The sequence below is a fragment of the Plecotus auritus genome, assembly GCF_963455305.1.
Source record: "Plecotus auritus genome assembly, chromosome: 8".
In the NCBI taxonomy this organism is placed as follows: Eukaryota; Metazoa; Chordata; class Mammalia; order Chiroptera; family Vespertilionidae; genus Plecotus; species Plecotus auritus.
This window is the reverse complement of record NC_137782.1, coordinates 39971730-39986233: the sequence shown is the minus strand read 5'-3', so window position 1 is coordinate 39986233 and position 14504 is coordinate 39971730. Positions and strand designations below refer to the sequence as shown.

Below are 14504 nucleotides of genomic sequence, written 5' to 3'. Positions count from 1 at the left end.
ATCCCTCTGGTCACTATTACTGGTTCAGAAGCAAGCAGACTGAAGGGACAAATTTATAGTCCATGCTTGTAGAAGAGAGTCCTCTTTTGTCCCCATTGGTTGTTAGTAAGTACACGTTGCTCAATTTGATGCTGGCAACTGTTTTGTCATAAGTCTAAAGATAAAGTGGACAATCCAAGGACCGAAGGAGAGAGATCAAAGAAACTTGAGTTGTTGATGACATGAAGGAATACTGGAGTTTATCCTACCTTTTAAGCCAGCTATGTTTTGTTACTCAAGGGAAAAGCATCCTAATATGGGATCCTTCATAAAATAACTCTCTTTTTAAAGTTTCTTATATATTTTTTAAAATATATTTTATTGATATTTTACAGAGAGAGGAAGGGAGAGGGATAGAGAGCCAGAAACATCGATGAGAGAGAAACATCGATCAGCCGCCTCCTGCACACTCCCCACTGGGGATGTGCCCACAACCAAGGCACATGCCCTTGACCGGAATCGAACCCGGGACCCTTCAGTCCGCAGGCCGACGCTCTATCCACTGAGCCAAACCGGTTTCGGCTCTCTTTTTAAAGTTTCTGACTACTTTTTTTGGGGGCATTTCTGGCTCCATTAAAGGTGGTCAGCTCTCACTTCTTGCTGTTCTCTAAAAGGATACTATGATATAAATAATAAATGGAGTTCTAGAATAGGTCATTAAATCTGGGCTCTCTGCTTATTATCTTTGACTCTGAAAGAAATCATTTAAACTCCGAGCCTCAGAATTTTTCTCTTTTAAATCACTAGTACCTAATAGAAAAACTGCATTATCATCACCATTTTGCCATTTAATTAACATTTAAGTATAGTGGAACATCGGTTCTTGAACTTAATTTGCATACATGTTTGACAAGCGGTTTGTTCGAAGACTGAATCATTTTTTCCCATTAGAAATAATGTAAACTGAATTAATCCGTTCCAGGCCCCTAGATGATTCAATTTTATTTAACCTTTCTTATATATAATACAATGTCTAATGTACTGTTTAATCTATAAACACTTCTTAAATTTATTGAACCATCCCTACTAGCCTTAAATGAATTTTTAATATATCACTGCCTCCAAAATGCTATCACTGGCTGTTTTTCGTTTATTCAATCAATCAACAACAGTTTTTCTATCTATTCAATTGCTTGTGACTGTTTTTTTGTGAGCACTTTCACAACCTTAGCAATATAAATACTCTTGATGGTCTTCATGTTTTAAAATTGGGTTAATCATTGATTTCTCCAACAACAAAAGCATGCTCTCCTTTGTTGCCTGAGGGCCGCTTTTGTCATGCTGAGGTATGAGCATAAAAGGGTTATCAGGTCGAAAACTGAAGTTTTGGTCAACAACTGAGACATTTCTTCTGTGAACAACTTGGTGGAGAATCGCACTGTTCAAAATGGGAGATGTTGCCGAAACCGGTTTGGCTCAGTGGATAGAGCGTCGGCCTGCGGACTGAAGGGTCCCAGGTTCGATTCCGGTCAAGGGCATGTACCTTGGTTGCGGGCACATCCCCAGTGGGAGGTGTGCAGGAGGCAGCTGATCGATGTTTCTCTCTCATCGATGTTTCTAGCTCTCTATCCCTCTCCCTTCCTCTCTGTAAAATATCAATAAAATATATTAAAAAAAAACAAAAAAAAACAAAATGGGAGATGTTTTAGAAACAAGGTTTGACTGTAATTACTAATAGAGGACAGCACTTTACAATCCTGAGAAATTGCAACATTCTTGAGGGAGAGGTATGTTTTTAAAATTTATTTTTCAGTTACAGTTGACATAGTTTTAGGTGTACAACATAGTGATTAGACATTTATATATCTCATGAAGTGATCACCCCGGTTAAGTTTAGTATGCATCTGACACCATACATAATTATGACTATATTCCCTATGCTGTATTTTACATTATGTTTTAAATCTTTATATCCTCAGTTCCAGCCACACAGTAGGCACCTAATAATTACTTGAAAAATGAATTAATGAAATTCTTAATGGTGTAACCTAGTACATAATCACTATCAGTTTATTACCAGATTTCCCAAAAAGATATCCATGTATACAATAACACTTTAATTTTTATGTTAAGAGACCTTAATTTTAACAAACTTATTTAAAAAGTCAACCAGTAAGTTATTTTTCTTACAGCAGGCAAACCTTATGCATGTATTGCCCAAGGTCATATTCTCAAACTTACAACAGAATTGTCCATTTAAATCTCACCTGTTAAACCAGCAGGATATGAATTTGGCACCACTGAGAATGAGGAAGATGCTCCTCCAAAAGGTGTCACCCCTGAGGATCCTCCAAATGGTGTCATGGAAAGACTGCTAAAATTAACAGATGTTCCCTTTGCTGAAGATGATGGTGTTGCTGGAGTGTGTTCTGTTCCATAATGGCTTACACTTGTACTCACAGGTTCTGGAGTGTTTTCTGTTCTATATTTAATTGCTGGACTTTTATTCTCTTTACTTTTAATGCAGCCCATTATAAAATCTACAAAAGAAATAAGGTAAATACTTTTAGAAGCAGTTAACATAAAGGCTATATCAAAAAGATGCAATTCAAAAGTTAACTTTAAACAGAGCATTTTTTCTCCTGCAAAAAGTAACATTAAAAAAACAAATAAAAATAAAAACCAGACAGCTAAAGATGATATCTCTTCCCCTCATTATCTGCTAAGGCATCATTCCAATTGTGTCATTCTCCAACACAACCACTTTTAATGGTCCAATGAAAACATGCCACAATGAATAGGGAAAATCATGGGCTCTGAAGCCAGAGAGACCCAAGTTTGGATCCTGGCTTTCTACTTACTAGTGGAGTCATTTAGATAAGTTGCTTAACCTCTCTGGACCTCAGTTACTTGAAAAAGAAGGATGATAATATCACCTACTTCATAAGGTTTTCTGAGGAGTAACTCGTTTATTACAAGTTCTAGATAACATCTGACACATAGTAGGTACTAGCAAATACTGGTTATACTCCAACCTAAACCAGTAGTATGTAACAGAAATATAATCTGAGTCACAATATAAATTTTCTAGGAGCCACATTAAAAATAATAAAAAGAAACAGGTGAAATTTTAATAAATTTTATTTAACCCAATACATCTAAAATATAATTATTTCAACATATCAATATACAAGTTTTTAATGAGATGTTTCATGTGGGTCTGTGTGCTAAATCTTAGAATCTGGTATGTATTTTAAACTTACAGTACATCTCAATTTGGGCCAGGCACAATAGCTGTATGTAGCTAGTGGCTACCATATAGGACAGTGCAGCTCCACATCTTTCACATCTTTCCCCTTCTTTATTGATAGACACTGCCCCAATGCGTACCCAATTTGACCCCAATCTATCCTTCCAATTTCATCTCCTATGTTTTTTCAAAAAAATATTTTTATCGATTTCAGAAAAGGGAGGAGAGGGAGAGGGAGGGAGGGAGAAACATCAATTGGCTGCCTCCTGTACTCGCCCAGATGGGGGATGAACTCGAAACCTGGTATGTGCCCTGACTGGGAATCAAATCCACCACCCTTTGGTGTACGGTACAATGCTCCAACCAACAGCTACATTGGCCAGGGCTTGAGAAGATTTTTCTATAGAGCCACGTTGGCCAGGGCGTGGGAAGATTTCTGTATGAACTCTCGCCTTATTCCTTTTTTGGGGGGTGGGGGGATGGAGGGGCTTACTGGCCTATTTCCCACCCTACCTCCAAATTACTGGCAATACATTTCTTAAAAGCAAGAATTACTCATTCCTTATATATTATACAGCCTATCAATGTGATATGCATATAGTAGGTTTACTAATATTTCAAAATCTGCATTATTTTTTATTCACTTCCTGAAGAGGCAGTAATGGAGATTTCATTAATTCACTGACTTATTTTTTAATCTTCATTGTTCAGATTATTACAGATGTTCCTCTTTTCTCCCCCGCATAGCTCCCCTCCACCGGGTTCCCACCCCACCTCAGGCCCTCGCCCCTCCACTGTCCTTGTCCATAGGTGTAAGATCTTTGTCCAATCTCTTCCCCCTGAGAATTGTCAGTATGCTCTCTTTCCATGCCCCTGATTCTATTATGTTCACCAGTTTAATTCTGTTCATCAGATTTTTTATTCCTTTGATTTTTAGATTCACTTGATAAGATATGTATTTGTTGTCACTTTGTTGTTCATACTTTTTTATTTTTACCTTTTTCTTCTTCCTCTTCTTAAAGAATACCCTTCAGCATTTCATATAATACTGGTTTCGTGGTGATGAATTCCTTTAGCTTTTTCTTGTCTGTGAAGCTCTTTATCTGACCTTCAATTCTAAATGATAGCTTTGCTGGGTAGAGCAATCTTGGTTGTAGGTTCTTGCTATTCATCACTTTAAATATTTCTTGCCACTCACTCCCTTCTGGCCTGCATAGTTTCTGTTGAGAAATCAGCTCACAGTTGTATGGGTACTTCCTTGTATGTAATTAACTGTTTTTCTCTTGCTGCTTTTAAGATTCTCTCTTTGTCTTTTGCCCTTGGCATTTTAATTATGACGTGTCTTGGTGTGGTCCTCTTTGGATTCCTCTTGTTTGGGGTTCTCTGCGCTTCCTGGACTTATAAGTCTATTTCTTTCACCAGGTGGGGGAAGTTTTCTGTCATTATTTCTTCAAATAGGTTTTCAATATCTTGCTCTCTCCCTTCTTCTGGCACCTCCATAATTCAAATGTTGGTACGCTTGAAGTTGTCCCAGAGGCTCCTTACACTATCTTCATAATTTTGGTTTCTTTTTTCTTTTTGCTTTTCTGGTTGGGTGTTTTTTGCTTCTTTGTATTTCAAACCTTTGACTTGATTCTTGGGATCCTCTGGTCTACTGTTGAATTTCTGTATATTATTCTTTCTTTCAGACAGTGTATGCTTTATTTCTGACTGGTCCTTTTCCATTTTTTTGGCATTCTCATTAAGATCCTTGAAGGTCTCACTAAGTTCCTTGGAGGTTTCTAGAAGATTCTTGAATAACCTTATAACTGTGGTTTTGAACTCTATATCCAGTATTTTGCTTTCCTCCATTTCTTTCATTTGTGACATGTTTCTTTGTCTCCGCATTTTGGCTGCTTCCCTGTGTTGATAGAGTGGCCTTGTGTGGTAGGTGTCCTATAGGGCCCACTGGCTCAGCCTCCCCAATCACCTGAGATGGACACTCTTGGTGCACCCCTTTGTGGGCTGGGTGCACAGTCTTGTTGTAGTTAAGCCTTGATTGCTGTTGGTATCACTGAGAGGAAATGACCTCCAGGCCAAATGGCTATGAGAAGCCACTGTGTCTATAATGGAAGAACTGCTGTGCTGGAGACACCCTTATAGGGCTTACTTCAGTGGGGCTTTGGTGCTCACTGAGTCTGCCTCTTGAGTGTGTCACTTATGGATGTGAGGAGTTGCAATCTGGGATCGTCTCACACTGACCACTAGGTACACTGGCTCTTGGATCTCCAAGGAAGTGCAAAGTCAACCACTGCCTGAGGCCATCCAGCAGGAGCTATAGTGAGATATGCAGATTCTCCTCTTTGTTTGATGTTTGGAAGTTTTAGAGCTCTCTGACCCAGCTGCAGTTTGTTAGGTTAGGCTGTGAAAGGACAGGCCATTCATATGCAAAAGCCACCACGCACAGCTTGGGTGGGGCTGTAAATTGGGTGGGGCGGGGTCTCAGGGAGTCACCAGGGCGGAGCAAACAGCAATGGCTGCCAGTCAGCCGTCTCTGTGTCTCAGCGTCTCCGTGTCTCCGCATCCCCACGTCACGCGCCCCCACGCAGTAACAATGATCCCTGCGAGCACCTCTGCGAGAAAGCTACCCTCGCTTTCTGACACGATGCCAGACAGTCCAGTTTCTCCCTGTAGGAGTCTGGGTCCCCAGAGTCTTGCTGGAAACTGGAGTTCAGAGCACTCAGGAGCTTAAAAACAGTGCACCCAGTTGCCAGCCCGGTTTGTGCGCCTCCATACCTCTGCTTTTCCACACCTCTGCACCTCCTACCCAGTCTCAATGCGCTTTTTTCTTTCCTTCTAGTTGTACAACTTCTACTCAGCCAGCTTTCCTGTGATTCTGGATGATAGCTGTTTTGTCTTTTAGTTGTAGTTTTGGTGTGGTTGTGAGAGGCAGCACGTACAGGTGTATACCTTATGCTGCTATCTTGATTTCTCCCCTCCTACCAGTCTCAATGTGCTTTCTTCACCTCTCTGGTTGTAGTACTGCCACTCAGCCAGCTTTTCCGTGGTTCTTGATGAGAGTTGTTCTGTCTTTTAGTTGTAATTTTGATATGGTTGTGAGAGGCAGCAAGTACAGGTGTTTACGTATGCCCCCATCTTGGTTCTCTCTACTTCACTTTTAAAAGTCATTCTTATTTTACAGATTTTCCCTACTTATATGGCATTCAAAGGGAAGTGAGTGAGTGATAATATGTGTGCCTCCTAAATTCTGAAAAACAACCTAGGCTATATAACATTAATTAAAAATCTATAATAATAAAAGCATAATATGCTAATTAGACCAGACAACCTTCCATGGCTGCCGCTGCGAGAGCCGGGACAGCGGCTGAGGCAGGAGTCTCTTGCACAAATTTCATGCATCAGGCCTTTAGTGTAGCTATAAATGTTAAAATAGAATCTCAGAGTTAGAAGGTTTTTTCAGCTCATTATCTTAATGGCTATATTCTGAGGATGTGACAGCACTGAAACGATTGGGACTGGAAATCTAAATATCTACTGAAAACACCATGAGAGAATTATAGCTAAACATATGAAAGGCAACTGCTTCTAGAAGTGTTACTAGAAATTAAAGGTAAGTCATTTAATAATCTAGTGTTGGAAAACTCTATTAAAGTATAATGTAAAAGCAGAAACCTTAAAAAAAAAGATGAATAGACATATGATTATTTAACTTTCATGTGAGAAGCAGAGGTGGGGACAAACACTCTTAAGTGAAGCTAAAGATATGAGAAGTAATTATCTGTACTTTCTCATGCTCTTACTTGCTCTCTCAACACACACATGAATGTGTATACATGAACACTGGTTGACCTTCTTAACATAGACAACTCTTACCCATGAAAAAAAAAACCCTCAGAAAAATAGGAAAGCTTATCAAAAGGCAATTCACAAATGAAATACAAAAGGCCAATTAGCATCTCAAGATATGTCCAACCTTCCAAGTCTTCTAATAAATGCAAACTTTTAAAGGTACCAGATTGACAACCTCTGACTCAATACTCAAAGTTGAAGGATAAATTTTAACCAACGCCAAAACCGGTCTGGCTCAGTGGATAGAGCGTCGGCCTGCGGACTGAAGGGTCCCGGGTTCGATTCCAGTCAAGGGCATGTACCTTGGTTGCGGGCACATCTCCAGTAGGAGATGTGCAGGAGGCAGCTGATCGATGTTTCTCTCTCATCGATGTTTCTAACTCTCTATCCCTCTCCCTTCCTCTCTGTAAAATATCAATAAAATATATGGAGAAACCAAGATGGCGGCATAGGTAAGCACCTAAACTGCTGCCTCGCACAACAATTTCAACACTACAACTAAAAGACAGAACGGACACCATCCAGAACCACAGGAAACCTGGCTGAGTGAAAATTCTACAACTAGAAGGAAAGAGAAAAGCTCACAGAGAATTGGAGGTACGGCAAAGGGTCTTTGTGTGCGCAGAGGGAAGGGCGGCTGAGAGCCTGGCTGACTTTCTCTGGCGGAAGGGGGAAGGAAGCCCCCGACCGCACTGAACCCCAGTTCTGACTGCACTGAAACCCAGTCCCGGGCGAAACCCCGTGGACCCAGGCTCATACAGGAAGAGTCTGGACTGTCAGGTAGAGAGAAAGGCACCCGGAGACTCGGAGACCCGGGGGAGACCGGGTGAGCCCCGGCAGGCAGGGTTCTGGAGGCGCACGCGCCTGTGTGCACAAAGGCTGCGGAGGTTGCCACAGGCTTTCCCTAGCAGAAGGGAGTCCGAAGCTCCTGACTGCACTGAGCCCCAGTTCTGACTGCACTGAACCCCAGTTCCAGGAGAGCCCCTGGGGACCCACGCTCTTGTGAGGGGAATCTGGACTCTCGGGTGGAGACTCAGGAGCCGGGGAAGGCAAAGGTCTGCAGGCGTGAGCATGCCAGTGCGCACAAAGGCTGCAGAGGTTGCCACAGGCTTTCCCTAGTGGAAGGGAGTCAGAAGCCGGGGAAGGCAGAGGTCTGCAGGCGCGCACGCGCTCAAGAGCAAGGCTGACTGGAAGCCAAGACTGTCTGCTCCGCCCTGAGACTCCACCCCATCCAAGCTGAGCACAGAGGCTATTGCAATTTGGCAAGTCTAATCCTATAAGGCTGTCTCCAACACCGAACTTCTCCCAGCATAGACACAGCTGATCCTTACAGCCAACTGGCCTGGAGGTCAATTCCTCCCAGTGATACCAACAACAATAAAGACTTAATTACAACAAGGCTGTACACACAGTCCACAAAGGGGTGCACCAAGAGTGTCCACCTCAGGTTAACTGGGGAGGCCGACCCACTGGGCCATATAGGACACCTAGCACACAAATCTACCCTACCAACTCAGGGAAGCAGTGAAAATGCGGTGTCAAAGAAACATATCACAAACGAAAGAAATGGAGGAAAACAAACGACTGGATATAGAATTCAAAACCATGGTTATAAGGCTTTTCAAGAATATCCTAGAAAAGGCCGATAAATATAACGGGACCCTCGAAGATATGAAAAAGGACCAACTAGAAATTAAACATACACTGACTGAAATAAAAAATATTATACAGAGACCCAACAACAGACTAAAGGAACACAAGAATCAAGTCAAAGAATTGAAATACAAAGAAGCAAAAAACACTCAACTGAAAAAGCAAAAAGCAAAAAAAATCCAAAAAGTTGAAGATAGTGTAAGAAGACTCTGGGACAACTTCAAGCGTACCAACATCAGAATTATGGGGGTGCCAGAAGAAGAGAGAGAGCAAGATACTGAAAACCTATTTGAAGAAATAATGACAGAAAACTTCCCCCAACTGGTGAAAGAAATAGACTTACAAGTCCAGAAAGCGCACAGAACCCCAAACAAAAGGAATCCAAAGAGGACCACACCAAGACACATCATAATTAAAAAGCCAAGAGCAAAAGACAAAGAGAGAATATTAAAAGCAGCAAGAGAAAAACAGTTAGTTACCTACAAAGGAGTACCCATACGATTGTCAGCTGATTTCTCAACAGAAACTATGCAGGCCAGACGGGAGTGTCAAGAAATTTTCAAAGTGATGAATAGCAAGAACCTACAACCAAGATTACTCTACCCAGCAAAGCTATCATTCAGAATTGAAGGGCAGATAAAGAGCTTCACAGATGCCCTAACCGGTTTGGCTCAGTGGATAGAGCGTCGGCCTGCAGACTGAAAGGTCCCAGGTTCGATTCCGGTCAAGGGCATGTACCTTGGTTGTGGGCACATCCCCGGTAGGAGGTGTGCAAGAGGCAGCTGAGCGATGTTTCTCTCTCATTGATGTTTCTAACTCTCTTTCCCTCTCCCTTCCCCTCTGTAAAAAAATCAATAAAATATATATATATTTAAAAAAAAAAAGCTTCACAGATAAGAAAAAGCTAAAGGAGTTCATCACCACCAAACCAGTATTATATGAAATGCTGAAAGGTATTCTTAAAGAAGAGGAAGAAGAAAAAAGTAAAGATAAAAATTATGAACAACAAATACATATCTATCAACAAGTGAACCTAAAAATCAAGTGAATTAAAAACCTGAGGAACAGAATAATCTGGTGAATATAATAGAATCAGGGGCATAGAAAGGGAGAATATAATAGAATCAGGGGCATAGAAAGGGAGTGGACTGATAATTCTCAGGGGGAAAAAGGAATGGGGGGGGGCGTTCAGGAAGAGACTGGACAAAAATCATACACCCATGGATGAGGACAGTGTGGGGGAGGTAAGGGCAGAAGGTGGGGTGGGAACCGGGTTGAGGGGAGCTATGGGGGGAAAAAGGAGAAACAATTGTAATAATCTGAATAAAGATTTATTTAAAAAAATAAAAATAAAATAAAAAAATAAAATATATTAAAAAAAATTCTTTAAACCAAAAATTTTAACCAACAATCGCTATATATCTACAAAATATGTTAAATGCAAAAATATTTAAAAATCCATACAAAGTTTGCCCTGACCAGTTTGTTTCAGTGGATAGAGCGTCGGCCTGCGGACTGAAGGGTCCCAGGTTCGATTCCGGTCAAGGGCGTGTACCTGGGTTGCGGGCACATCCCCAGTGGGGGGTGTGCAGGAGGCAGCTGATCGATGTTTCTCTCTCATCGATGTTTCTGACTATCTATCCTCTCCCTTTCCTCTCTGTAAGAAATCAATAAAATATATTTAAAAAAAAATAAAATAAAATATATTTTTAAAAAAAATCCATACAAAGTACTTTCAAGATTACCTATATACAAAGTCTAAATATTAATAGAACATTGTTAACAATTACATAAAATTAGCCTTTGAAAGAATAGCAGCTGTATGGAGGAAAAGATATGAAAACCAGTATTTTAAATTTGATAACAGGCCAACTGAAATACATCAATTCATAACAGAGGTTACTATAATTATTCACTCAACCCACATTTCTATTCCTAGCTTCCATAATCCCTCCTTTTCACTTTTTTGTCCATTCAAGACCCTTGTTTAGGCCTTTCTCTCTGCAAGACATTCCTCCTAACTGCTTTTCCTTCAAAAGTCACAGTTTTTTCCCTCACCCTACCAGTTTTTCATTATTCCTCTTAACCTGTCCTCCAGCTTCTTTTTCTTTCTTTCTTTTCTTAAATTGATTTCAGAGAGTGTGCCGTGCCAGCACAGCCAAGGATTCGGCGAGCCTGAGCGGGGGCTGGCGAAGGATGAAGAAAAGACAGACAAAGAGAATAAGCTGGGTCTAGGTGGATCTTCTGTGCCTGGCTGAGGCCACAGAACAGATCCAGACTGCAAGCTGAGCCTTTATTTTATAGTCAGAGGTAAACAAAGTAATTTACAATGTTCTTGTAAGTTTCACTTGTTTTGGCAGCACTTGCTGCACCTCCCACAGCCCATTAGCTACCCAGGAAAGATCTAGGGCAGTGGTCGGCAAACTCATTAGTCAACAGAGCGGCAAACCGCGGCTTGCGAGCCGCATGTGGCTCACAAGCCGTGGTTTGCTGATCACTGATCTAGGGAGCAGTCACAAGATCAAGCTTAATTATGCTAAGAGGGCTGTGACCTCTAAGCTGGGACTTGTTTGCAGCTTTGCCAGCAAGTCAGTCCGAGGCTTAACCCCATAACCACTCCCTACAAGAGAGGGAGAGGAAGAGAGAGAGATAGAAACATCAATGATGAAAGAAAATCATTGATCGGCTGCCTCCTACACGCCCCAACTGGGGATTGAGCCGGGAACCCAGACCTATGCCCTGATCGGAAATCGAACCATGACCTCTTGGATAATAGGTCAACACTCAACTACTGAGCCACACCAGCTGGGCTATTTATTTTTTGCTGAAAGACTAAATCACTGGATTGTAACTTGATTCTAATTCTTTCTAATAACCTGCCTAATATTTCTCCCCAAAGAGCCAAGTATATAGCAAGAGTTCTAGAAATACTTGCAGATTTTCTATTTCCTAAGTTATCAATTCTGTAAGTCAAATAAGTTTTTCAACTTTCTATCAAGTGATATTATTAGAATTTCTTATATTGTTATCAGTATAGGATACTTTCTAAGAGTATATTTAGTAGGGCTGAGACAAATTTGAAGTAATTTTTTAAAAGCATCTGCCTCAATCATTAGCTGATAACATTTTATACTGTACTGGGTGTTAAAGGTATTTTGTTTTTAAAATATTTTACACTTTGACAGTGCTTTGTTTCCAAAGTACTTTAATATTTAATTTGACCCCATAATAATCTTAACTGTCAGAAGGAAAAGAATAGAGGTATTCTCTACATATTATATTTAATGAAGAACCTAAAGCCTGGGGAGGGTTCAGTCACTTGCTCAAGGAGATGAGGCTAAAAACTAAGCACAACTAGGGAGCTGGGTTTTCTGAGTTCTGTACTGCATTATCCCCAGAAAGCCTTTAGGGAAGCCTTGCATATAACATTGTCTGTTCTTTATTAAGTTATTAAATATTAACTCTTCAGAAAATGTTACAACGTGGTAACATTATTGGCAGTGAACTTCACTGCTCCACTTACAACACATATCTAACTGAAAGCATCATCCTGTCCTTCTCCACCCTGACCATTTTGCCTTATCAGTAGTAACAGTAATTAAAAATTCTCAGATGATTTAATATATTTCTGAACTCTTAAAAAACATTTAAATGTACTTTATTTCTATAAACTAACTCTAGCAAGCTAAATAATTGTGACTTTATATGCTGTATCCAGCAGTGAAGAAAAGGCTAGTTTGGCATTTTGCCCAGATGGCTCCCATCTAAATCTTTAAGAAATTCTAGAGAAATAAATTTATAGACTTAATTTCATAAGATACAAAATGATCACTCTCCACAGGTCACTGTACTCTATAGGCCATAAACACAGCCAATGATTTTTCTCTTTCATTTTTAAATCCCCTCCTTTTAGCATAAAGCACAAAGGACAGGCAGAACTATGAAATAGAAAACAGAGCAGAGAGGAGGAAACAGCAGACTACTAAAGGGCGTGCACTTTGTCTTGTAAAAGCAAACAAAGAACTTAATTTTCCAAGGATAGAAAGAACAGAAAATGTGAGCAATGGAAAACTGAGTTTGCAGGACTCACTGATAGTAATTTAGTAATTTTCTATCATCTTTTTCCTCCTCCTTTTTTTTTCTTCCCATTTTTAGATATACAAACAATTGACCCCAAAGAAAAATTAAGCCAACTCATTCTAAATTCCTGGTGGTTCCTCATAGTTTCTTCAATGAAATCTGGTATAGGATCAGCCATATGAAGGACCTAATATAAATATGTGAAAAATTCTACAAAAAGCTTAAAAATTTATAGTTAAAAAAATCACTTACAAATTACATAAAGCCCAAGATTTTAAAGAAATTATGAAATTCAACATAGAACAATTCAATCATGAAGATCCCAGGTAAAAGTTGATTACCTTTAGCCACTATAGACAATTATTAAAACAAGTTTGTTTGTAGACAGGCACTTATAAAGTATTTATTAAGCATAATTTCCTCTACAGTCAACTCTTGACAAAATTAATTGATTTTATACCTATCTTAAAATTTTTATCCTCTCAGATTTTCATACTCTACCTACTTTCCTTTATCAAGACTTGACCTGCAAATTACAGTAAACAATTTACTGTATTGCCTTGACCGGTTTGGCTCAGTGGATAGACCATCGGCCTGCAGACTCAAGGGTCCCGGGTTCGATTCCGGTCAAGGGCATGTACGTGGGTTGCAGGCACATCCCCAGTGGGAGGTGTGCAAAAGGCAGCTGATTGATGTTTCTCTTTCATCCATGTTTCTAACTATTTATCCTCTCCCTTTCCTCTCTGTAAGAAATCAATAAAATATATTAAAAAAACACAAAAAACAATTTACTGTATTACTTTCAAGTCCTTATGTCAATTACATGCTCCTTTTGACATTGTATGGGTCTTCTTTAGGTAGAGTTTTAAAACTTAAAAACATACCATGCAACTATTTCTATAATACCTTCTGTTTTTATAAAATTTCTTTAAGACTAAAGAGCAGAAGAAATTAGACACATTTTAAAAAATATCAATTTATAAAATTGACCCAACACTCTTTGATTTTTCCCAAATTTCTGTGGTGTTTACTTTATTTCCATCATACTTTTACTCATTATCTTGAGTTTCAATGTATGTTTTAGTCAATAGGTATAAACTTAATTTAACAGTTTGTTATATAAATCAAATACACAACTCTAAACATGAAATTAAATGCAGAATATCTGGGGAGAAGGAGCTTTTGGCAATAGCAACAAGCAAGGAACAATCAAGTGTGTTTCAAAAACCAAAATAAGTCACAAATGGGGAGCATGGCTGGAGATGAGTTTAGAAAAACAAGACAAGAAGTAAATCAATTTAATCTATTACAGCTTTCAGAGACTAGGAACCTTTCTGATTTTTGATACCTTTTGATACAGGTATTGTATACTGCTAATCCACTAGCCTTTTCTCAGGAATTAGCCAGAAGCTGTATCTTCATCTCTCATATTTAAGCTAATATTTCTAGTAATAGTAATAAGAAAAAAATTTTTTAAATAAGTTTTGATTGGTATCCAATAACTTAATTGTAACATATATATATTATGTATGTTTAAAACCATTATCTTTTTTCCAGTTACAAAAAGTTTAATTTTGAAAAAATTTTAGATGTACAAAAGTTATAAACATTTTCTTTTAAAACACTGTCCTTTTAAGCTTATTTTGCTATCTAATATCCTTTCTCAAGTAAGATGTTATATTACTACATGAAG

At 39.3% G+C, this 14504-nt stretch overlaps 1 protein-coding gene across 3 annotated transcripts in view; it reads right to left on the bottom strand.

Moving 5' to 3' along the window:
• YES1 (YES proto-oncogene 1, Src family tyrosine kinase) overlaps nt 1-14504 on the bottom strand; it is a 58035-nt gene that overhangs the window by 23892 nt on the left and 19639 nt on the right. For all 3 annotated transcript variants that reach the window (XM_080685341.1, XM_080685339.1, XM_080685340.1), the window contains exon 2: nt 2247-2519. In XM_080685341.1, the coding sequence (XP_080541467.1) occupies nt 2247-2511 (265 nt within the window). In that variant the 5' untranslated portion in view covers nt 2512-2519. The remainder of the gene's footprint in view (nt 1-2246; nt 2520-14504) is intronic.